General features: G+C 48.8%; 1 protein-coding gene across 3 annotated transcripts in view; it reads left to right on the plus strand.

Annotated features, from left to right (window-relative positions):
• Positions 1–25,077, plus strand: part of ASIC2 (acid sensing ion channel subunit 2) — a 506,967-nt gene that overhangs the window by 479,064 nt on the left and 2,826 nt on the right. For all 3 annotated transcript variants that reach the window (XR_007158238.2, XM_048047849.2, XM_013198147.3), the window contains exons 3-8: positions 9,085–9,212; positions 20,375–20,525; positions 20,981–21,037; positions 21,686–21,839; positions 22,600–22,691; positions 24,210–24,289. Coding sequence is in view for 2 of the 3 variants with exons in the window: in XM_048047849.2 (XP_047903806.1) it covers positions 9,085–9,212; positions 20,375–20,525; positions 20,981–21,037; positions 21,686–21,839; positions 22,600–22,691; positions 24,210–24,289 (662 nt within the window). In the remaining variant the exon portion in view is untranslated. The remainder of the gene's footprint in view (positions 1–9,084; positions 9,213–20,374; positions 20,526–20,980; positions 21,038–21,685; positions 21,840–22,599; positions 22,692–24,209; positions 24,290–25,077) is intronic.

Raw genomic sequence — 25,077 nt, forward strand, 5'->3', positions numbered from 1 at the left:
TAGGCAATATGAATGTATTCTGGCTCCCAGAGTCCGGGCTCACAGAGTTTTTCTTCTGTTGAGATTTAACATCCATTTGGCTGCTAGGGGTAAAAATTACACAGTGGGGAATTTTCTAAGGAAACGTGGAACAACCAAAACTTCTTGTGGAAACGTATGGATGAGTGCCACTGGGATTCAAGTTTTAGGTTGAAAAGCAAAATCCTAAATCTCTCTAAAATATCCCAGTGGTTGAGGCATTGCTTTAGATATAAGACCAAGGCTTACATGCTTCTCTCCCTGTGTTAGAGTAGGGATTTGGGGGTTCTTTTTCTTTATGTTTCCTTCCCCACCACCACCCCCAAAAAAAGTCAGCTATTGATTTTGTGTCTATCTGGCCAACACTTTGAAACCACAAAAAAATGCACGAGCAGGAGAAGCATTTCCCTCGCTGATATAACTGAAATACTTCTTTGCTCTGGTTATTTTTTCCCCACTCTGGCTGATGGAGTAGCTCTTTCCTGGCATTTTGTAATCAAAAAACACATCTGATACACATCCTTTTCCATTAAAATAAGTGTTTACTTAGTCGCCGAGTTCACCGAAGTGCTTTGAAATTACATCGCTCAAAACACTGACATTTATAGGCAATGCAAATTAAATAGGCATAACCAGAGATGTAAGTGTGTGCAGGCAGGGCGCAGAGTCAAGGTTTCTCCAAGCAGTGAAAACCTCTCTGCCCGCGCCTTTCTTCAAATGTCCTTGCACCAGCAGTGATTTTATTTAATTGCGCTGTAACTTCAGAGCTTTCCCACCCTTCCTGGCTCTGCACGGAGAAATTGCTTCTCTCCAAAAGGATGCAAAAGTGAATAAAACTGGCCCCAGAGCACAGATGTGGCAGCAGAGTCCTGGTGCCTGCGGGGACTTTCTTACTGCAGGCTTCCCGGAGAGGGGCCAGCAGGAAATAAACAGTTGTAAGAGGTTATTACTCTTCAGAGTGACTGCAAAATAAGAAAATCAGGTGCTGGGGTGGTGCATGCTCTGCTTAAGAGGAAAATCTCATCCTTGCATGGTAAAGGACCAGTGGGAGCAATTTGCGGTGCCAGAGCGGTGTAAGCTGTACAGCATCCCCTGGGATGGAAAATTCAGCACTGATGCTGCAGAGGAGCTGGACCGGCACAGCTCAGTCTGACAACCTTCCTATCCCTGCCTGCATGGACCCTGTAGGCCCTCACCACAGCTGAGGGTGTGCCTTGCTCACACCCACCCCAATTTCCCTATTTTTCTTCTTCTGTCCTGCTCTGGGACTATCATGCGCTCCTGTGCAACCCACACTCCCAGAGAGGTGTCACCCACCTGGGTTGGGATGCAGCGGCACTTCCCATGGACCAGTGATGCTCAGGGCTGGAAGATCTCCCTGGCACCTCTTAGAACTTCCAGCTCAATAAACCATGTCCTACAATGGCTCTCACTAAAGATAGCATCCCCTTCCCGGGCTCCAAAGGGTGCTGGTGTCCCCGGTGGCAGTCCACCCATGTGCCCAGGAAGGGGCAGCAGCAGAGCCAGGACCCAGCCTAGGGCACATGGATATCTGCTTCCATCTGACTCCCATACAAGCTGAAATTAGCAGCAGCTTTTTGACCGTTTAATATTTCAAGATGTTCTGGGGGAAGCGGCGAGGCTCCTGGAGGGGGATGGAGGGATGTGCAAGAACTGCTTCTGTGCCTTTGTAATGTGTCCTTTATTATTTTTATTTTTTTATTTGTTTTAATCGTTTCTGTTCCTGCAGTGGGAGCAGCTTGCCAAAGCACAGTCAGCAGATGGGCAGCCCGGGGGGGCAGGCACCCCCAGCTCGGGATGCGGGCGGCAGCGCGGGTGCCAGAGGGAATTATTTCTCCTCTCCTTGCTTTGTGTTCCTGGCAGCATCTCAGCTCCTGCTCCTGGGGAACCCCATCCCATTTTTCAGCTGGCCTCCTCCCATGATCTCCCTTCCCTGCAACGGGCAATTTCTATAGGATGCAGAGGTGGGAGGGGAATATTTGTTCCTTCCCCACAAAAAAAATGATTATAAAAGCAGCATAACCTGGCAGCACCAACCCTCCCTGCCCTGCCCTGACCCCACCAGTAAAGCAGGTTGTGAGATGCTTGTTTCTACACTAACAATAAAAGCTTAAGCCTAACAGGGAGAGAAGCAAGGAACTGAAATATTCATTGCTGGCTCCTCACCGTCCACCAAGACTGCTTTAACACCTCTGGTCTCGGTTTGCCCTGTTTATTATGTAAGAGGCTTTTTAATAATATACGTTGAGACATATGGCCCCTCAGATTTAGTATGCAAATGCAATATGCTTAACTAAAAATAGCTGATATGCTTAATGTAGTTTGTTATAACACCTTCTGTTACTTGGTGAGTAATGAATCGCGGCTGCGCTCTGCAGAGCTCGTATTGGATTGAGCAGGGAACAGCCTCGGCTGCAGGCTCGCCTCCGAGCAGTGGGGGAGGTCGGTGAGACCGGAGTCCCAGAGGTGCCGTGTCCTGCCTCTGCCAGCACCACGGCCAGAAAATGAAGTAGAAGACACCCAAGGAAATGTTTGGCAGGGGGTTAAGTGACGAATTGCTGGTGGGAAAGCTTTGGATGCCAGCTAGGTATAATATTGCCTTGTATCCTGGAGCGTTAGTTTGTGTTTTGGGATATATATCCTGCACACATTCCTATCCTGGTTTGCATTGTAGGAATCAGGCAGTGATCAAACCCCACGGCAGTGCCCGCTGAAGGAGTCTGCTAGCCGCCAGCACCGTGCCTGGGTGCAGGGTGCAGAGCCAGCCCTCTTGCAGGCTCCATGGGCAGAAGGCTCTTTCCTTTCTTCTTTTCTTTCCTCTCTATTATTTTTGCTTCTCTTTGTGCAAATCCCTTCCCTGTTTCTCTTTGAACCAAAGAGAAACAACAAACAAGAGGTGTCATCTCGTGGTGCTGATTGTCTGGATTGCAGTGACTCTCCTGGCCCCTTTGCAAAGCCATCGAGAACTGTGAGCCCTCCGTGCCCCTGTCGCAGCCCCATGAGATTTTCAGATGCAAGGAGATGAATTTTTTGAACGTATTCTTTCACAAAAAAAAAAAAAAGAAAGAAGGAGAAATCCTTTATATCTGATATCTGAAATATCCCATCTGTATCCCAAGAGATAAAGGACTGATTCAGCTCTGCAGCTAATACTGCTGTCTCGCTTGCCTTCAGTGCTTCAGTGCAAGCTGTCAGCCTTTCATGCTGGTAGCTCTTTCAGGTGTAGAGCTTTTGGTTTCCTTTTCCCAGAATAGGTTTTTAACCTCCCGCACAAAGCGCCGCTGACTTGCCATAGTGGAGCGTGTTGCACAGTGCTTCTGTGCCGCTCTTTTCATGCTCTCCATCTCCATCAAAGCTTCCAGTAGCGTTCAGATCATCACTGATGTGCTGAGCCACGTCTACCTGGGTCGTCTGGCTCTGCTCCACCTCCTGTGCAAGGTTTGAGGGATCTGAGATCACTTCCCACCTCCATGAGAGGAAAGCAGGGAAATTTCCATTGGGAAATGCTTCTTCTCCCCACAGCTCGTCCCAGCACACATAATTTCAGAAGGCTATCTCAGTGTGCAGCCCCCAGCACGGGGGAGAAGGTGAGGTCCCTGCTGCAGGTTCCCAGGAGAGCCTTGGAGCAGCAAGGTCTGATTTCCCAGCTGGGGGAATGGTTTGTAGAGAGAAGCTGCCTGCCACCCTCACATAGTGTCTTCTGCAGCTCCTGCAAATTTCCTCTGTCCCTCTTAAATGCAGGTGAGCATTTAAGGGAGGGATGGGATTGCGCACGCCCTGCACAGCCCCAGCCCCGCTGGGACCCTGCATCTGAGCGGGATGCGGGGTTTGTTCTCAGCAGCTGCCAGAGCTGGTGTCAGACATCTCATTTTCATCCTTGTGGAAACTCCTTGTCCCTGATTTCTCCCAAGACAGCAGCCAAAGCAGAGCCCAGAATAGTAAAATACACAGGACAAATTTTTAGAGATTGTTTTTAGTGGGAAAGTTGTGTCGACTCAATTGCCTGTCAAGCGGATGTTATCATCCCCCCCGAACCTGATGCAAATATTCTTATTTCAGCTTCACTTAATCCTGTTACCAAGCAACTTTAACTGCAGCAAAACACAACACTTCCACAGAAAGGAGAGCCTTCACAGGGGATTGGAACTGGTTTCACTGTAGTTAAATGGGTTTCTATATAATTGCATATTTTTTTTCCTGTTAGGTTCATGAATACAGCTTCCCTATAGGTATCTTTCCATGGATTTTGTTTTTTTTTGTTTTTATCCATAAATATTTGTCTAGGAAAAACACGAGAATATTATGCATTTGCCTGAGATTACAGAGTGTAGAAGAGGCACTGGGGAATCTTCCAGCCCACCAACTTCAGTAGCAACATTGAACCCATTTTACAGATGGGGAAAAAGTGAAGCAAAGAACGAGGAGTGTCTGGGGAGAACCCAAGCCTCCTAGCTCTGCAGTTACTTCTGCTCAGCACAGAAGAAGGCTTATTATCCAAATTAAACCTCCAGGCCACCTTCTAGTAGAGCCATGGTATGAACCAGCTGAGAAACCATGTACCAGATTGAGGCAGGTGGGATCTGCTTTGTTTTCCCCTGAGCAGGAGTGGCTTCCGCAGGGCTGCCAGTGACTGCTCCAGCTATAAACGACTCAGGACTTGGGCTGTGAGCATCTTCAGTTCCCAGAAATTAGTGCCGAGCCCAGTTTCAGATGTTAATTGCCAGGGAAAAATGGATTGGTTTGGACATAATAAGGCAGGGGAAGAAGGGGAGCTCCGTGCCTTTGGCAGCATTTCTTATTTTAATTGCAGCTCCTTGAATATTCGAGGGGAAGAACTTTGCAGCCTGCACCCGAGCCTGCAGTCAGCTGGAGCTTTATTAAAGTTCTCAAGCGGTGCTCTGAGCAGAAAGTCCTGCTGAAGTCCTGGGAAGCCTGTGCCAGAAATAGAAAGCTGTGCAATCTGCAACATACAATACTCCGCAGCCAGCTTGAAGCACATGCTGAATTAATCCCCAATTTAATTAACACTACTGTAATCCTTCAGCAAAAAGAGCAGCTTAGGATTTGTTTGGAAACACTGTGCTGTATACAGTAATATATATTAACGTCTTCAGAAACGCAATCATTAAGGATGTTTTACTCCATTCCTAATGTGGGCTGCTCTGAGAAACTAATTTATAACTGCTGGTCTCTGAAAAGAGGGACTGGAGATTGTATGAAGGTCTGGGGTTGTGCTTCCCAAAATTACAAAATTAGTCTAAAAACCATCTGGTACAAACCAAACCCCAATTCCCTTGAATTGATTTTTGAAGTTTTTCTGGCATCTGAGCCAGTCAAGGGGTTTTCAGGGTTACTTTGTCTCCCTTGATGGATGTCTGCAAGAAACAGGCTTAAAGAAACAACAGCGATAGCCTGGCCTGGTGCTCAGCCCCGTGCTTCCAGGAGGTACCACTGGAGGAAGACATGCAATAGGATGCTATTTTCCGTCAAAGGGTTTTGTACAGTTGGGCTTTTAATTTTTCCCTCTTAGTGGAAAACAGCAATTTTGTAGAAAATGAATTTTTATTAGAAGTGGCAGTTTTTCAAAGCTGGTTTCATGTTTATAGTTTGATCCTCACATGTTTCTTGCAGAAAGAAACAAAGAATGCTCCCTTGCTTTTGGCAGCCTTTCTAAAAAATGCTGTTTATTTTGCTTTTCTTGTTATTATCATTTATGAAAATTAACTGTGTTTTAATACCAGAGTTCCTTCTACGATGTAGAAAATCCATTCCCCTCCTTGTGCATGATTACAATGGTTGCAAGCCAGGGTTTTCTATGTAAAATTGCAAAGCCTGTCACTTTTTAGTCTCTTACAGATATTTGCAGACTATATCTTCTTTGCTTGCTGATGTTTCTGGATGCAGAGTGGTTTACCCACAGAGAAAGACAGAGCAGTGCACAGCACTTGGGGAAATCCATGAAATTAAGTCAAGGCAGACCCAGGGAAATGTGAGGCAGGTGCAGAAATGGGCAGATTAATTTCAGACGAAAAGCGTTTCAACAAAACAGTTCCCGTTGCCCAACAAGTTAGTGAAAATTAGTGAAGGAAGCATATGGTATTACCTCAGAAGTGTTGGAAGGGGATCAACACCCAGCAAAGCGATGGAGCTGGGTGAGCGTCGGAGCGAGTGGGTGTCCCGTGGAAATAAGGGGATCGGGCGTTAAGTTGGAGGAGCAGGAGGTGGGCGCTAGGAAAGGGTTCAAAATGCACGGTTCTGGCACATGTTCACCTCGGCAGCAGTGAGGTTGGATGGGGACGCTCAGCCTTTCCAAAGGCTTCGTGAGAATGCTGGCTTCACCCCCAGCACTAGATCGTTTGGGGAGCCAGCGCTGGGGAGGTGTTGGTGGGGATGAGACCCTCAACGGGGGGGTTGAGGGACCCCTTGAGCAGATAGAGAAAGAGTTCAGTCATGCCAACATCCATCCTATGGCTCGTGGAGGGAGAGGAGCCAAATTATGGCCAAGAACAACAGTGGCAAGATACGCCAGGTTTTTGTTGTGGTGGGTCCCGGTAATGGGGCTGTGTTGTTTGCAATGACCCCCATCATAGGAGTATGGCAGGGATCATTTCAGGTCATGGTCACTGGGTTTTGAGCAAAAGTGGAAGCCAAGAGCAAGGGTGATCAATACTAACCTTGTTCCAGGAGGCTTCTGTGCAGGCAAAAGCCTGAAAAACTTCACCCTTTTTCCGCCGCTGTCCCACTAACTTGGGATTCAGAGGAAATACGTGCAGCCTGCACATCCACCACGTGCCACAGCATTCAATAGCAACACTACCATGCTCTAATCGTAACACTATTTGGCTACCAAAACCACTTTTGCCTCAATAAGGAAAAAATACATGATTACTTTGTACAGAATGTTGCAGAACCAATGCTCTGGGCACGTGGATTAGTGAGTGCCGGAGGCATCAATCAATGGGAGCATGTACTCAGGAGTGTGGGCTGCAAATCAAAACCTCTCTGCCCAGTTAAATGTCCGACCCCAAGTGCTTGGAGCTGAGCTCTGGACCCCAGGGATTTAGATGTACGTGATGCTTGGGGAAGTAACAGTTTTCATAAATCCTATTTATCTCCAAATTCTTTTGGAGGTAGGAAAGCGGAGCTTTAAAAGGTTAAATATTAAATAGCCTGCTCCAGCTGCTCAGTCTGTAAAGGACAAAGTGCCAGGGGCTGCTGGACACGTCACTGCTGGCACAGTGCATGAAGCTTCAAGTAGCCACCGTGTAAAGCAGCCTCAGTGGCACAGTGGAGCATTTTTAATATTGTTTGCTCCCAAAAGCTGAATGAAACGTGTGGTTTGGTTTGTGTTTGGAGGGGAGGGTTTGATAGCATGGGAGGGAATGAAGGGGAGGGCTGTGCATCTGCTTGGGGGTCTCCAGAGGTCTCTGCTCCAACCTTCTTGGACCAACACTTGATCAGTTTGGCTGTGGCTTTATGCTGCTGAGTGTTACACCTGGAAGGATGGTTAGCTATCAAAGAGGTGGATCTGTGCACTGTGGGTGCTCTCTCAATCCTGAGAAATCCATGCCAAAGCCCATTCCCACCCGTGCAGTCTCTGGCTTTGTTTGCCTTGGGAGGTACCGAGTGAGCAGGATCCAAGAAAATCCTCATTGGAGAGGAAGGCTGATTCCTTCACTGCCTGATGAGTCAGCAGAGTTGCCTCCTCTTAAGCAGTGGGGTCCTGAGATTTGGGAGCTTCATGCTGTCTGCTACCACTTTTTTCTTCCCCTGTGCTTCCCCTGTGTCCATGTCATCCTATGGCCTGGTGTTTTCTGCTGCACATCTTTGTACAGCCCTGGGGTAAGAGCTCTATGGCTGTCGTTCCTTGGTGCTGGGTTTCTGCCAGTGTTTTGGATTGAATACAGTGCTGCTAAAATTTGAAATGCATAATAAAATTGTAGAAAAATACCAAGGAATAGCAAGCAAAAAAAAAAAAAAAAGAGTGAATCATCTTTAAACAGAAGTTCTTTAGGTATCATTTGCTGCCCCTAAGCATAGATTGATATTAGTGGGTAGCTATGTTTTTAGGCCATACTATGCATAGTTAACAACTTCCTTTGCAAATGAGCCCCCTACCCCTTAATCCCATATGCTCCCTCTAGTTTACTTGGATTTATTTGGAGACTGGCAGCAAAGCTGAAGAACGAAATGTTATGCACCTCTTTTGCATGAAGATGCCTGGGTGATAGAGAAGCCCAAAGTCCTCATATATCACGCTCAGGTCTGGTTTTCATCCCATTAATTCAGCTTCAGAAAGTCTCTTTTGAGTTGGTTTTAGTGGAAGAGGGGTCAAGATGCGGAACATCACAAAAGCCAAAGTGAGGAAGCCCCTAACTGGGTGATGTGTTTGAGCCCATGAGCTGCAAAGTGTCTTTGTCCATCTTGAAGCAATTTCGGTAGCTGAAGCCATGGGCAGCTTTGGATTTTAAACTTTCTTAATTACTTGATTGCCCATGTTATGTCCCAGGTGGCCTCAGGCTGTGTCAGTGCCAGAGATGAGGCTGCAGGGCAGCAGAGGTGGGTGCACCCCTGCTTTTGGTTCCGGAGACTTTACAGACATTAGAAAGAACTCTGAGGGAAGGAGAAGTTTATTTCAAGTTAAGTGCATGGGAATGCACTTAAATTTTTTTAACTAAATATCATCAAGAAAATAGATGTCGCCTCCTGTTTTCTCTGTCTGGAGAGTATGGATCAGGCTGGGGAAATCACAGATCACTGAGATCTGGGGCAGACAAGCCCCTGGGAGGGACAGCAGTGTGAGGACCAAGAGCCAGCAGATGTTCTTGGTCCCGATGGGGAAAAGCCACGGTGGCAGCAGCAGCGAGTTGTGCTGCATCCCTTGGCGCTGGGTTTCCTTCCTCCATGCTCAGAAATCTGATCAGCCAGGTGGAGCACTCCCAGCTGCTCACCTCCTGCTTTTGAGCAGATTTCCCGGATATAACTTCCCAGTGGACACCATCCCACCCACCCCATCCCGCTTAACCTCCTGCCTTCTTCTTTCAGAGGAGACAACGTTTGAGGCTGGAGTCAAGGTTCAGATCCACAGCCAGTCTGAGCCACCGTTTGTCCAGGAGCTCGGGTTCGGGGTGGCCCCTGGCTTCCAGACCTTTGTGGCCACCCAGGAGCAAAGGGTAAGTCCCAGATTTCATTTACACGCCAAGGTCCCTCCAATGGGTCCATAGGAGGGTTTGCATCTATGTACTGATGCCCATGGAGAGGTGTTTTCATGGTTAAGAGCTATTTATACCCATTGCTTCAAATTGGTTGGGGAGAGGACAGCTTTTTCAGCATTACTTTCCATGCATTACCCACAACCCTCATAGTTTTGGCCACAGAAAGGATTTCAGCTCTGGTCATTTCCCTGGCTCATTTTTTCCATGGTTATGGTTCACCTGTGGCAGTCGCTAAGTGTGTTGGGTACTATCCAACCTGCTGAGAAAAGACGCCCTTCTGCCAAAAGGTTCTCACACTCACAAGAGGAGAGGATTTCATGAGGCAGAGCAGTGTGAATCCCTTCAGGTAACACAGAAATGTTCCTGTCATTTATTATAACTGGTGGCGGGAAGCTCAGGGTCTGGGGTGCTTCACCCTCCCTGAGTCCCAACAGTGGCACATCATCGTGGTGCAGATGGATGCAGTGTGATGTAGCATCGTTAGCCCCAAATCCTGGTTAGGCATTTAGAAAGCGGGCCAGCAAAATAATTTTTCCCCAGCTTGTCCCCAGTGCTTTCACTCTTAGCCTTCCTGCTTCATTGCCTCTCTCGTTTCCCTCCCTGTTCTTGCATCCACCTTCACATGGAAAATGAATCAAATTGAGGAAACTGAACAAGAGCTGGTGGAGGGTTTGCTCAGATTAAACCTCCATGCGGATCAAAACTGCAGAACTTCAGCTCAGAGCAACTCGACGAAGTCACCACCAAATATATCTTTAGGCCAAGGCGTCTCTCCGTGGCCACGGGTACCAAAATACATCTGAAGGTGCTGCATTTCAGTGAGGCTGGATGCAGAGCCTCTCCCCTTCATTACGGCACGCTTGTGCACGCTCATCCTGGAGATAATGAAGGGTGTGGGTTCCCGGTGGGCGAGCACCAGGTGGAGACTTCTCAATTAAAGCAGAGAAATGTTTTGTTGTCAGTTTGTGTCTTGTGGGAAGTCTGGTGGGCTGGAGAAAATGATCAGCTTTATTAGCACTCGTTCGGAGTGGAGCACTGAATTGGAGCCTAACACCTCGATAACAGTGAAGTCAAAGGGATCTTCAGGGGGTGAGGCAGCAGCTGCTGAAGCCCAAATCAGCTCCTGTCCCATCAGCATCCCATCGGCTGGCTCATCCCTGTCCTTGTGCATGCTCAGCCTTCCCGGACCCATCCTCTCGAGGTGCTCTATGGCCTGGGCAGACCTTGCTGGAGGATGTGATGGAGCTGGGTGCAGCAGCTGCTGGAGGAAAGAGCCTTGGAAACCTATCGTGGGCATCTTTCATCCCATTCCCTTGACATTAAGCCTTCCATGTGTCCCCAGCAAACTCATCTCTATTAGCAGCTGCTTCCTGCAAGCCCTAGAGGACCCAGCAGCATTTGGCATTACTAGTACGGGACATGCAGAAAGATAAGGAATCTGGAAGGATGGAAAGCTGATTAATTAGCACCAGAACTGCTGGGCTTCGTGTGCCGTATCCATCCCCTCCTGTGCCTGGGCATCTCACGGAGCAGTCTGGGGACTCCAGCACCAGGGCAGTGGTGTGGGGTCAGCCTCAAGCCCCAAGCCGCTTTTGGCAGATTCAGCGTGGAGCTGCATTATTTGTGCTTCGCTTCATATTGCCAACCTTTATTATTTCATTATTTCCATTTTTAAAAGCTAATGCAAAGGAACCTATTAAGAAGATAAGCAGCTGAGAGAAAGGGAAAAAAAAAAAAAAACAACACACCTCCTTCCCCACATCCATCCTTCTAGGAGTGAAGATACAGAAGATGACAAGAAAAACTGATTTTAGGGGACTATGCTTGAGCCTGTCCCCTCTTCCACAGATTTCGCCTGAGTTTCAGTGCTGGGAGAGGGCAGGGCACATTTCTGTTTGGTGCCAGCAGTTCTGTAACAGGTTTAAAATTATTCCATGGGCTGCAAAGCCATCACCCATGGGACACGATAAGGTCTTTTTTTAACCTAATTACAACTATTACAGCATATGCATGCTACTGTCTCATTTAATTACCCTGCAGGGACTAGCCAGGCATCACCCAGTTTCTCCCACCCCCACACATCTTTGATTCAGGTCCTGATTTAGTCTTTTTCTAACACTACATCTCTTTGACTGGGGCACACACATGCTGTCCTTCAATAAGTCAGGGCAAAAGGAGGAAAACCCCGTAAACATCACCCAGAGGACTGAGCCCTGCCAGTTATTGCGGTCCTAAACCATGTGTTTTATACTACCATGAAGCACAAATGAAACGATTCTCCAGCTGAAGAGGGATAGAAATGGGCAGCGAAAGAGCAGGTTGTTTTGCCTCTCCCAGCTCTGAGGAGGCTCTGTTAGTTATAAGCATTTTTCCATGCTCAGCGCCAAAAAAGTAGGCATGGAATTGGGCAAACTTGTCTTGGCATGGTGGTGGGAGCTGTGCAGCGTCTTTGAGAAAGGCTTTGGGGTGGAGAGAACTTATTTGTGGCTGAGTTAATGGCTCGTGGTTATAAATTCTGGACCTTTATTCTGAGAGCTCTCCAAAAGCCCCTTGTCGAAAGCAAACCCTGTGCCCGTGAAGGTGCGTGATCTCATTAAATGTCACTGGAAAACGAGCTGTCAATCTGAAAAAGCATAAAATAAAATAAAAATCAGCTTTTCTTCAGCAGTGGCTGAGCCCTCTGACTCCTGGTCCCTCCAGCAAAAGTGACTTTTAAGAAATGTTTGCCAGTTTGGTAACATTAATGCAGCAGCAATGTCGTGCTTGTGTACGATGTGTCTGTGTCAGGAGAAAGCACTAACGTAGCACCACAGGCAAGGACTTTGCAAGTGTACCCACTGTGTTTGCTGTGGCAAGGGAACAGCACTGTGTCAGGGAAAGCAAAAGCAATGTGAGTGGGGGGTTTCTCCATAAAACGTGTTTGTGCGGTTATATAGGCCAGGCTGGCTTTCTGCTGTGGACACGTGGCCCAAAATCTCAGATCGAAGTGATCTGAGGATCTGCTGGAGGTGGTGCAGCATGGCTGCAATTAAAACAAGTGTCTTGCTGGAGGACATCAAACCTTCTCTCTGGGTGACGGTGTGAAGGGAGCTGGAGCAGTTTACACAGACACGTGAGAGCATGGCTGCTGTTTTCTGGGGTTTTTCACACCATTTTACATGAGGAGGGGAGCGGGAAGGAGCCAGGGCAGAGTCAGCCGCATGTCTTGCCACAAGAGATGCTTCGGCTGCGCAGGGGAGCGGTTTCCATGGCAATTGGTGAGTCTCATGAATAAGGTTTTTTGCTCATGAATGGGCAAAACCCCGAGTGCTGTGTGGGAGCTGGCTGCGGGCACACGCATGCTGGTCCCAAAGAGGGCAGGAGCACCCTGCACAGGGCTCTGCCCTCTAGATCCCCTGCTCCTGGCTTTGCAGGGATGCTCCTCAATTTTTACCCTTTCACAACTTCTTTTGGGTGAGCCAGCTGCTGCCATAAGCTTCTCTGAACGTTGCATTGCTCATGGCCTTGGGGAGACTGCAACCCACGCTGGCATCCATACTTGTGGAGGGCTGATCCCCTCCAAAAGACTGATTCCTCCTGGATTTGGCTTCTTTTAATCCTGTTTTCCCACCTGTGTTTTATGGCCTCACCACAGCTCAGGAGCACCACAACATCACCCACAGGTGCTGGGATCAGATAACGTTACTTACCCGGCTCAGCTGCTCCCTGTTACACCACCAGCACGGCACGTTAGAGAAGATGAAAAGCGCACTAAAATGGCAATTTCTGCCAACTTGGCAATAAAAATTTAAGAGGCTTCAATTAAGCGACAGGTTCGAAGACAGAGCAATATTGTTTTATAGGGCTCTAGTGTGCCTTGGAGACTCATCCTCTCGTAAAATTGCACGGGACAGAGAGCATCAGCTACCAACAACTGCAGTATCAAGAAATGTAATTACAGAGTCAGGAAAATGGGACTCGGGGTCTGGCAGTGATCACTCGTATTTTCAAACAGGGTGTAGGCAGTTGGGTTTGAAAATCAGGAGCAATTAAGTAGTGTTTCCCAAGTTTGTTCACACTCACTCAGAGCATCTTCTACCTACGGTCTTACACCTCCTCCTGGAAACATTCACTCTCTGGTTGCTTTCCGTTTCCCTCGATCCCACACACTCTCCCAGTTGATTTCCTCCAGTCTATCATTGGACTCTACGTTAATTAAACAAGGAGCCAACTAGCAGGCAGCAGTGGCCAGCTGTGGCAAAAATTTCAGCACACAGGGGAGATTCAAAGCAGAAGGAGATGTGAGGAAGTGACAGAAAGGATTTTTTCATAGGACAGTGGTGTGGTTGTGCTTGGAAAACCACATTTGGAGTGAATTAGCCTGTTTGTGAAAAAATACAAAGGAAAAGGGGTTGGAGGCAAGCCGTGGAAGAGAATCAGGTTAAGGAGCAATACATATGAATGTGGAGAGATTGGAAAGGACTCATTTAGGAAGGAGGCCAGTAAGAGAAAAAAACAACATCATGGATGTATACGAAGCGATGGTCTGGGTGTTCCTGTTAAGCCTTTGCCTTACTACATGGATAAAAAGATACTTTTAAAAGATGGAAAGCCACCTTCTGAAGACTGGAGAGCTTCAGAAGGGCCAACTACCATGGCTCCCCTTCAGAGTAGTGCCTATATAGGAGTTTGGCCAATGTAGTCCAATAAATAGAGCCAATGTTGCCCAGCAGAATGCAGGGGAATACTTTGCTGGCTGCAGAGGTAGCCAGGAGGGAGGAGGCCAAGTTAATCACAGCTTAAGACATGAGCAGAGGGCACAGCTCATTCAGCCGGGGGCTACAGCAAGCTGCAGGCCAGCAGCACAGCGAATGCTGGGAGCAGCCCGGCAGTGGATATGGGACCAGACCTGGGATGAGCCTCTGAATGGGCTGCCCTCCCTGGCTGGGTCTTCCTGCAGGGCCACAGGAGGTTTCGATCTTACTGTTTGATTTGCAAAATTATTCCCAAGGAAGCAAGGACCTGGAGGGCCTCCAGAATCACTGCATGCCTAAATGCACTTTTTTTTTCCCCGGTGACAGCTCAAATCCAGCACTTTGGGAGCCATGGGCTGTATCACATCCCTGAGCACTGCCCAGGGGGACCTGCCAGCCGCTGGAAGGGTTAAGCTCTTGTTATTCAAGTCATTTTTTGGGTGCAAATGGGTAGGAACAGCTGCATGGCACAGAGCACACCCCTCCTGGGAAGGGAGAAAGGGAGACAATAAATAGAGAAATTCCAGCATCATTAACTGGGAGATAGTGACAAGAACTGCAAGCTGTGTGTACAGTGAGCTTTTTAAGCATTTTACAAGTGCTAAAGCTGTCTGGGATTGAAATTCTATTAAGCTGATGCTATTTGATGTCTCATTAAAGAACGTAGGTTTCTGGTTATTATTTCATTTGCAGCAAATGCAAACACACCCTGTCTAGGCTCCATGAGCTTCAACTAGAGGTTGGCAGCAGGAGCTTTTGACATCCTTCCTTGCCGCTCACAGCCCGGAGCTCAGTGGCATCAGGTGGGTGCTGAGCCGAGTCGATGCGGAGCACCCTCAAAGTCGAATTTCTCACCAAGCCCAGCTGCCAACTGGGCTGGAAGCAGCTCTGCCACATTTCCACATCTTTCCTGTTGCACAGAATTAAATGTGTAGAAAAAATAGAGATACTGGTAAAGAAAAAAAAGAAAAAAAAGAAAAAAAAGAAAAAAAAGAAAAAAAAAGACCTCTCCAGCTGCAGACAGATGTTTGCAGTCATCAGGAGGCCCAGAGCGAAGAGCAGCACATGAAGGGCAGCACTGGGGAGAGGTTGTGCCCAAATGGGAAGGACGGCCACTGTCACGGGCGATCACACAAGAGCCACTCTGTCACAGAGAGCAGCTTTATCTTTAAAGCTTTATTTTTTGTATTTTGGACAAGCAGATCCATCATGCATTTAAGGAGACAGGTCAATTTGTTCGTTTTTCTTTTGGTGCCTGCCAGTTCATTACTGCTTATTGTAATCCCTAATAGCAGGAATCAAGAGAATTTAAAAAGCATTTAATTAATTAATTAAGTATTAACAACAGTGAATGGTGTGAGGATGCGAGTTTGTCGACCTCAATTAGATGCTGAAGCTGAATGTCTTTCAGCATTTAGACTGTGCGGTGCCAGGGCGGGCAACGTGCAGGCAGCCCTTGAATAACTGGAGCAGAATTACAGAACAGCGCTACTCTCCAGTATGAACCAAGGGCAGAAACTGTCCCTGCTGCTTTTGCCCCTACTTTTTTTTTTCCTGTCATTTCCCTCCAGCTTCCAAGGAAAGTCACGCATCTTTGGTGGTAGGGAGCAGCTCAGCATGCTCAGGCAGCCTCTGCCAGTCCAGCACCAGGTCCTGCTGGGCACTGCACATGGGACAAAAATTAGCATTGTCTGGAAGAGGGGAAAGCAATTCCTTCAGGAGGAGGAGATGCCCTCATGGTCACACGCTGTGCAGGGGGCAGAAATCAAATCCAGTTAGCGTCTCTCCTGCTTAAGTTGTTTCTGTGCGACTGCAGTCTGGGATTGCGCTGTCGTACGCTCCCGCTCACTGGCTCACGAGGCAGGCTGGGCTCCCCGGTGCAATGTGACAGCCTCTTTAGCTTCATGGGCAGGAGATTCAGATGTCAAATGGCCAAAATGCATTGCTCAGGCAGTTCTCCAGGGCCAAGTGCTTTGAATACAAAGGCTTTGCATGAGGTTGCAGCCCCAAGAAAACACCCATTGCATCAATGAGCAGGTTAAGGTGGCTCGCAAGGAGGGATGCTCCTGCAGGCAGGTTCACCATTGCATTGACTCAAGGGCTTGCATTAACCCCAGGGCTTGCAGGGCTCATGGGAATATACATGGAACCAGCCTGGAGAGGGAGAAGCCACAGTGTGGGGAGAAACTCAGGATTTTACTCCATTGCCCTCTGGTGCAGGGAACCCACTGTGGGCTGTGAAATATTTGACCCCTTGGTTCAAGCCTTTCACTGCAAGATGCGCTATTGCAAAGACAAAGCACGGCTCTGGGGCTGTGCATTCTCCTCTCTGAAGGATACCGGGAGCGTCTTAGAGGGGGCATCCTGCCAGGCACAGCCCCTTCACAGCAGCTCCCCCATTCAGTGCAGAGCCCAGACCCTAATGATGTGCCTTCTGCCTCTGGGGAGGTTCCGCATCAGTGTCTGGCTGCTGCTAAGTTGAGAGTTTGCTTCTGATTATAAATTACAGGGCAGAAGGGAAGCAGTGAGTCTCTGAAGCTGCGATTGGAATGGAAGCTCCAGGTAATAGCCCTTGATGAGCCCCTTGGAGAGAGAAGAGTTCACTGACTTGCTCGAGGGAGGGAGTGTCTAACTTGCATTGCAGAGCAAAAATCTCGGTGGGCATTAAATGTATGACGGCACACGGTGGGGGAGATATGCTGCACTGATTCCTGTGTATTTGGGAGCTGGAGTGGAGAGAATTGCATGGGTGTGCGAGTGTGTGCGGGGAGCTGGGGCCGGGGAGGGGAGGCAAGGCAACAAATCCCCGTGGAAAGCTATGCCTTAGGGAAAAGCAAACCAACTTCGCTTTGCTGTTTGGGGTCTGTCCTAGAGCTGGTTATGAGTGGTCAGTGCTTGCAGTCCCAGCTATGAAACAAGACCTAACGCTGTTAATGCTGCTGCGTTGGAGAGGTTTTAATTAAGCATTTGGCCCATTCTCCCCCTGCAGAGGCAGTGCTGGTTCACAAGCACCACAGCTCAAATCCGGTGCTGGCTGAGCAAAAAGTGTGTGAGCTAAGTATCTGATGGTGACTCCATCATTTTCTGATCCCATCACCTACATTCAGAATAAAATTTAAAGGGCTTAAAAGATTTGTGTGTAGTGGTGCTTGGAAGAGAGCTGATTCCATCTAAGACTGTGATTATTTATTCTCCTTTATCATGCAATGTGCAACATATGGGCCCCTTTCTCCACTGCAGATGACTAAATGATGGCATCTGCTACTCCATTATATTGCAAGTGTAAAGCAAATGAGAAAAGATTCCGTTCAAACAGCACTTTGCTATTGTCGCAGAGACGCTCCTGATATTTTCATTCGAAGGTGTTGCTTTGCTGACTTTCAAAAGCATCCAATTCAGAGGCAGCCCTGTTTCTTGGAGGATGCTGAGATGGCTGGGAGCTGCTGCTTTTTCTCAGATCCTCAGCTGGTCCCCACAGATGGGAACTTGCCTTCGCCGGCTGCATTTTGGCACCTGATGTGCAAATTGTCTTCGTCTTAGATGGGACTCGCTGGGTGCAGAGATCGCTTTGTGTTGCACGAAGCAGCTCTCACCGCTATTGCTCTTTAAAGCAGCCTGAATGGTAATGTGTATTTAGGTGGATCTGGAGAACTCCAAGGCCCATTGGTGATGCTGCATTTTTTTTTTTTTTCATCAGCACTAGAGAAGCAGCATTAATGCTTGCAGGAGTAGGGGGAAGGGATTTGACAATTCCCTGCTTGTAATTCACCATCACGCTGAGACCCCTTCACCCTTGTGCAGGCAGGGGCTGAGCTTTTCCAGGGTTTACCCCTGGTCTCATGCAAGGACAGACCTTGAACTACCATCTCATCATGCCTAGGACCCGTGGCTCAACTAGAGGATGGATGTGCTGCAGGGCTGCCTTGACCGCAGTTCCAGCCAGTCCTGTAAAACCTGCATCAGCCTGTTAGAGACAGACAGGATGGGAAGCAGTAGCCAGCAGAGAGCTGAGATGAGCAAAGCACCTCTGGGTTCCTGAATGGGAACTGTTCATGGCAAATTCGTTCATAGAGAAGGAATTACTTTGGCTTGACTGAGTTGAGAGCTTGTCCAGGGCCACAGGGCAGGATTTCCCTCTCCAAAGCCTGGCCTTTTCCCCAGTTTCCAGGTTTCATGCCCCAAGCTGTACTCGCCACTAGACGAGTTCTTCACAACATTTCATCTTTCTCTTCCTGGCTGCAATTTAGAGTCCATTATAGGTTTTTAGCTACTCAGTGGTTTGTACATTGAAGCCACAGGGAGTTTTACCAATGCCCCAGCATTGCAAGCTGGCGCACAGAGTTAACATCTTTTCAGAAGGCGCTTTGGAGAGCTGGAGCTCTGCTCTCACAGGAGGTCTCAAGGGGGAAACCTGGAGAACAGCATGAGTGCCAAATGGTTCATGTCATGGTAATTTTGTTGTAGTCACCCCAGGTCCGTGCCTGAAGGATTCTGAGGGTCATTCTTCATCCAACCACATCTAAAATGTGCCTCCAGTTTGTGGGTTATCTCTTTTCTCCTCTCTTTCCCCCAGATCTCCAGAAGAGACCCAGACAGATCCCAAGAAGCACCATAGAGCCTAGCCTCTAGGTCCTGGGCTCATAGTCCATCACCATATGTTTACATATTTTTTTTTAGAATGTGATTAATGTTACTACATTTTTAAACATATGTTTCTGTTGAGCCAACGTGCGCTGCCAGCACAAAGCATTCTGTGTTTGGAGCAAAGTACAGCAAATTGGATGCTGCTTTAAAACACAAAGAAGGAGGGGTTAGGGGAATGCTATTTTCTGCTCTCTAGAAGAAAAAAAAAAAAAGTATTGCAGAGCATTTAGCAAAGATAAAGAGAAATGGGAAAGGCTGCCAAGCTGCAGACAGAAGGCAAACAAGGTAGATTTGTCCATAGAGGCCACAGAGTGACTGTTTTTACTCCAGCATGTTCTGGGCTCACAATTAAGGTTTCTGTGGTGGATTGTGGAGTTCTGCTTTTCTCGTCTTTGCATTTGTGTTAAATAATGTGGTTACAGCAGAAGGGTTCGCATTGCATTGACACTGAGCAGACCTGTTTACAAGCCAGGACTTCATGCTAGATGGTGTGCAAACAGGGGAGAGGAAGACAGGTCCTCGTTATCATGGGGTACCAGGAGAACAGATTACTTGGATCAGCTGTATCTAGCTCCACAGGTACTTGGAAAAGGGCACGAATGACTTGTCCCCCTTCTCAAGGCTGCAGCGACGTAGAGCTCTGCAGCCCAGCATGGCTCTGAGCAGAGCCTTCTCTCAATGGGGAGCATGGAGGTTTGGCGGCGCCTTATGGCATCAGTACCTAGGAGTTGCCTTTTTCTTGGCATTTCTCACCTTCTGCAGCACTAGCTAGTTACTAAACTGGTTTTGATCTTTTCTGTGTGCCTCGCAAGCGCCTGGTCCACTGTGTCTGAGGGTTGTCATCTGGTGCATTTCATATCAATGAGAAATGTGCCTGAAGAAGGGAACAGTAGAAACACAGGTTTGTTTATGCCAGAGCATTGCTTCTGTCAGGCTCTTGCTGTTACCTTTATCTGTTCCTTAACATCACCAGCACAGTCGGTGTTGTCCCCACAAGATTAGAATAAGCCTGAACCAGGAGCTGTCACACACCAGTGCCAATGACCCCACATTTGCTATTACCAAAATCGGAGCCAATTTGCTCGGCAGAACCTCACCATCAGTCCCAGCATGGGCAGGATTTCTCCTGGTGCAAGAGAAACGGCAAAGTGCTCCTTAAAACTGCTCTTGCAGAACCCTTGGTGCTGCACATCCCCTGTGCACCATCCTGCTGTGGCTCTGCTACAGGAGATGCTAGGCTGGAGGCAAGCTCTGCAGCAGAAGGGCATGCTTAAGGCAAAAAAGAGTCCCTGAGAGAAAGGATGGGTTTGGGAAGCTGCTTCAGGCAATTGCTTAATGTCATTTCCAAGATTGGGATGCAAGATCGACCATGAGGCATTATTCTCTCCCTGGCCATTTTTGGAGGTCGGCATTGGAATTGACTTGTTTGAGTGCTGGGGCTTGGACTGGAGGGCTGGAGGCTGTATGCATGCCTGGGAGAGCTGAGCTGCCTTCCTAAACACCACGGTCCCCTTATTTCCTGTCGGTGGGGCTATGAAATGCCACGCACCAAAACCTGTCACTTACTTGGGAAAAGTCATGCCGTGGCCTTTCCCTGCAGCAGCACCCCTTGGTCCTCTCCTTAAAAACATCATTAAAATTGTGCTCTGGGGGTTCCTCTCCGGCAAGAGGAGGAGATGCTGCACCTGGTCCTCGCTGCCGGTCCTCGCGCCCCCTGACACCCTGCTCCTCCCTCTCTTGCAGCTGACGTACCTGCCTCCGCCGTGGGGTGAATGTCGCTCGTCAGAGATGGGCTTAGACTTCTTTCCCGTTTACAGCATCACGGCTTGCAGGATCGACTGTGAGACACGGTATATTGTGGAAAACTGCAACTGCAAAATGGTTCATATGCCAGGTGAGTGCACTGGGAGAGCAGGGACCATTCCCACCACGCAGCCTGGGCTGCTAGGGGTTAATGGGCTGGAGAAGGTGACAAGGGACCTGGGACTAAAGGAGCCAGGAATACCTTGCCCTAAAGGGAGAAGGATGTTAATACTGTTTCTAAAACACTCTGAAATAGGGGCAGAAAGTTGCAGAGGGGCATGGGCCTGATTTCCCCTTATTTAGCCCTGGGTTAGCACCCTTGGGTGAAGTTTCCAGTGCCCCCTTCCTTGATTTTCAAGAAGAGGCCTCCACGGCAGGCAGAGGTGGGGCAGGTGCTGCAATCCCTCCATTGCCCATGCCAGCCTTGGCTCCCTTTGCAAATGGTAGGCAGTGGGTGATGTTTCCTTGCTGTCCCCACGCAGTCCCCAGCTCCCTTGCAGCAACGGTAGCTGATGCCCGCTGACAATGCACGTCCTTTCCCTGCAGGGGATGCTCCCTTCTGTACCCCGGAGCAGTACAAGGAATGCGCAGAGCCTGCACTCGGTGAGTACCAGCGGGTGTCCCTGGGTGCCACGGCTGTGCCAAGCTGGAGGGACTTCATCAGCCTGCCTCCTCCTGGGGTGGGGTGGTTTAGAGCAGCTGCGGCCCAGTGATGGGTTCTGATGAGAACCAAAGTGCTGGGGAGGGCTGGGTGCTCCTTGGGATAAAGTTTCCTCTAGTCCTGTGATGGGTGCGGGGCTCCATCATGGCAGCAGCCTCCAGGATAATGGGCACCCTGAGAGGTATAGGAGGGGAGCACCTCTGGGTCCAGGTCCAGGGCCGGGTCTGGATTTGGGACGGAGGAAGGGACCCATTCTAGATTGGGATTTAGGAGACTCCCAGGGCTGTTTGCAGGATCAGATGCATGGGAGAAAGGGTTGGCATCTTACCAGCAAAGGCAGAGCTACAACCACTGCTTGTCCCCAAGCAGATGCTGGTAACCGAGCGTGGCCTCACACAAAGGGCCTCTCTTCGAGCTGCCACAAATGGCCAGGCAATAAAGTGGGAGATAAATGGCCAAGACTGGGATTTCTTGCAGCTTTTCTCTTTCGAGATCTGACTGCTTGGCCCCTCTCTGGGCTGCATGGCCTCTGGTCCACATCTGCTGTGTGTCCCTGACTTGGTGAGATCTAACTCTGTGACCTTCTCCAGGTTTGCTTGCTGAAAAGGACAGCAATTACTGCATCTGCAGGACACCCTGTAACCTGACCAGGTACAACAAAGAGCTCTCCATGGTCAAGATCCCCAGCAAGACTTCGGCCAAGTACCTGGAGAAGAAGTTTAACAAGTCAGAAAAATATATCTCGTGAGTGTTGCAGAAAACAGATCTTTTAGTTGCTTTAGTAAACATGGGAGAAAGCGTCTGTAAAGCCCTGATGGCCATTTAAACCAGCCCCTGCCCAGACTAGACCTTGCCAATACCTCCATCACCAAATAGGCAGATGTCCTCCAGGGAGGGTTCAGGTGAAACCCTTGAAGAGATTAGATGTAAGTTGCTTTCAGCTCAGTAGAGGTATTTCAGGACAACTGTATATTTCTTCCCTGGCCTTGTCTCCATGAGCATACCCCATACCCCCCCCCAAAAAAAAAAGAAAAAAAAAATCCTTTTATTTTGTCAGGGAAGCCCAGTCTTGCTGACTCTTTCTGAGATATGGCTGCTCTCTGCCTAAGTCCAGGCGGTAGACCTCAGGCAGCCACCGACTTCAAGTTCTTACCAGCCCTGGGCACGTTATTACTTTACGGAGGCAGCAAGAGTTATTCTATATTAATCATCATTATGACTCTTCTGTTACCATTAAAGTGAGATCCAGCTATCATATCCTGAGCAGAGATCTTGGGAGAGAAGTCCTCCAGCTTGGTCTATGGCTCCCAGGGGAGCCATAGGATGCCCTGTGGCTTGGTCTCCAAGAGGTCCAAGGGCCAAGTGTCTATGGGTTTCTGAGAACCCGAGGAGAGTCATGAGAACAGAGAGAATAAAGCCCCAAAGTCCCCTTTTTTTTTCTTACTCCAAAGTGCACAAGGCTGCTGGTGGCTGATGGGCTGGTGCTGTTGTCCTCTTTCTACAGAGAGAATATTCTTGTGTTGGACATATTTTTTGAAGCACTCAACTATGAGACAATTGAGCAGAAGAAAGCCTATGAAGTGGCAGCCTTACTTGGTAAGGAGGTGTCAGGGGTGCATTTTGGAGTCTGTGTGAGCCATGTGTGTTTATGGGATGGACAGATGCCACAAGTGGGTGCACAGGTTACTGGCATTGCCATGAAATCACAGCAAGGTCCAGCCACCTTACTGCCCGTCATGCTTTCAATCCCCTCTCTTATTTTCCTTCTGACACCAAGCTGGGGAATGTCCCAGGGACCACTGCTAGTTTTTTTGTCAACCAAGAAAGGTTAACGTGAGCTGCTCCATCTTTGCTTGCTACCAGAGCACGAACGTTCCAGTTGAGCAGGAGATGGATGTTCTTTGTGGTGCCCCCTATGCTGGAAGGGCAGTGTATGGAGGAGGACACCTCTTAAAACCTTCTGCCCATCACCTCTTACATACTCCAAATCCATCCTCCGTTCCAGCAGGGCCAGCCAGGACCCTGAGTGCTTTGCTTTTGGGTGCTCCCCTATGGAGCAATGGAGAAGGTAGAGGGGCTGTTGGGTTGCTTAGCCTCGAATTGGGTCAAGCTTTGTGGATGACGGCTACAGGTTTAGGTGTCTGGGACCCACTGGGTCGGGGGGGTGAAGTTGCTTTGTTAAGGAAGAGGAAAAGGCTGGTGTTGAAGCCACTTTGACACCATCCTCCTCATTTGCAACACCTTGCACAACCCTCATCCCCAGGGCTCTGGGCACTTACCTCCCAGCACCCAACCCCTTTTGAACCAGCACTTTGCCCAAAAGCACTCTTTTTTCCCTCTCTTTCTTCTGTCTCTGTGTCATGGACACCTACAGCAAAAGTCCTGGTGACCCCTCCACCCAAGGGTGCCTTTTAACAGTTGAAATATGGGCGTTTTGCAGCAAAGTCCAGGCAGTTTGTCTTCCCTGATGTACACCGTTTGGTATAGTGCAACATCGCACATCGGGAGCTATTTCCCCAGCAGATCCTGGAAGTGTCCTCTCCCCACAGTGCCTCCCCCGCAGCCCTTCTCCAGCCCTGTAGCACCACAGGACCCTAGCAGAAACAATCTCGAGATGCGATAGAATAAAAGCTAGCCTCTCCCTGCTCACAAATCTCTGTGGCAGATTTGTTTGAGTTTTTGGGGCTCCATGGGACATTACCTAGTTCTTTTCTGGCATCCTTCTTCTTCCACTGCCCGGTTTGGGAAGGCCTTTGGGATTGCTGGGATGAAACCTGCTGTTTGACTGTGACAGATGGCTTCCTCTGATGCCAGTGCATGTGATGCAGCAGTATTGCGTCCTCATTAGGCTTGCAGCTGAAGGAGAAATGCCCATTGATCTGCCCTGCCCGGCTGCACCACGGTGGCATGGATGCTCTAAGAGCATTTGTGAGCCATTAGCCTTCAGCACAGGCACAATTTTGCTCACGATGGGTTGAACCAAGACCTGGCACAACCTGGTCCCCTCCATCCCTGATTTCAGTGCTGGGATTTTGGGCTCCAGGGCTGAGCGGGTCACCCCTCTCTGCTCCCACCCCAAGGATAAAACCATCGGTGTGTTGTTCTCTCTCCTAGGTGACATTGGAGGCCAGATGGGGCTATTTATCGGTGCTAGTATCCTCACTATACTAGAGCTCTTCGATTATATATATGAGGTAAGACACCTTTGCTTCCTTTGTCTGGCATGGTGTGGGCTTGCAAGCGTTTATGCCAGGCTGGGGCAATCGGAGACCACAAAGCTCCATGCCCAATGTGCTCAACTAATACTATAATTAATTATAAATTAGTTATACTATACAATTAATGCTCTATGATACTGCTGTAGCACCAGTCTCAGCTATGTAGCATGGTGTGGGTTTCCTGCATCAGTGCCAAATAAGGGCTCCTCATGCAAGGGGCTGGCATGCAGCCACTCTGTTACCATCTTTTCATGCAAATGCCTTTAATTAATGACTGCTCTACCCACCCATCAGGCTGGAGAAGCAGTGAGGCTGGACTTTGTGCTGCTGCCCATGGTGGAAAACCCCAGTCCCTGTTCTCCACTGGCTGCAGCTCTGCCAGCAGCCCTGGAGCAAGGAGCTTTCTAGGAACAGCTGAGATGAGCTTGGTCATGATTCTGGGGCTCCTTGGTGGCCAAGAGCAGCTGCTCCAGGGAAAAGTGCAAGCGCTTTAATGGCAATTATTGCAATAAGCAGTCTGGGGGGATGCTGCTTTCCAGCAGCCCTTCTTCCTCCTGCCCTCCATCAGCAAGTATGACCTTTGCATATTTGTAATCTCTTTTTCCCTAAGCAGTTTCCCCTGTGAAAGCTAATGTCTCAGCCCAGCATCTCCCAGGTGATTTTGGCTTTTACGTGCTGTGATGCCAAAATTTGCCTTGGCAGTCCTAAACAGGCTCTCCTGCTGTTAAAACCCCACTGTGAGCCTCATCCCTGGAGCATCCCAC

The sequence above is a fragment of the Anser cygnoides genome, chromosome 22 (assembly GCF_040182565.1).
Source record: "Anser cygnoides isolate HZ-2024a breed goose chromosome 22, Taihu_goose_T2T_genome, whole genome shotgun sequence".
NCBI lineage: Eukaryota > Metazoa > Chordata > Aves > Anseriformes > Anatidae > Anser > Anser cygnoides.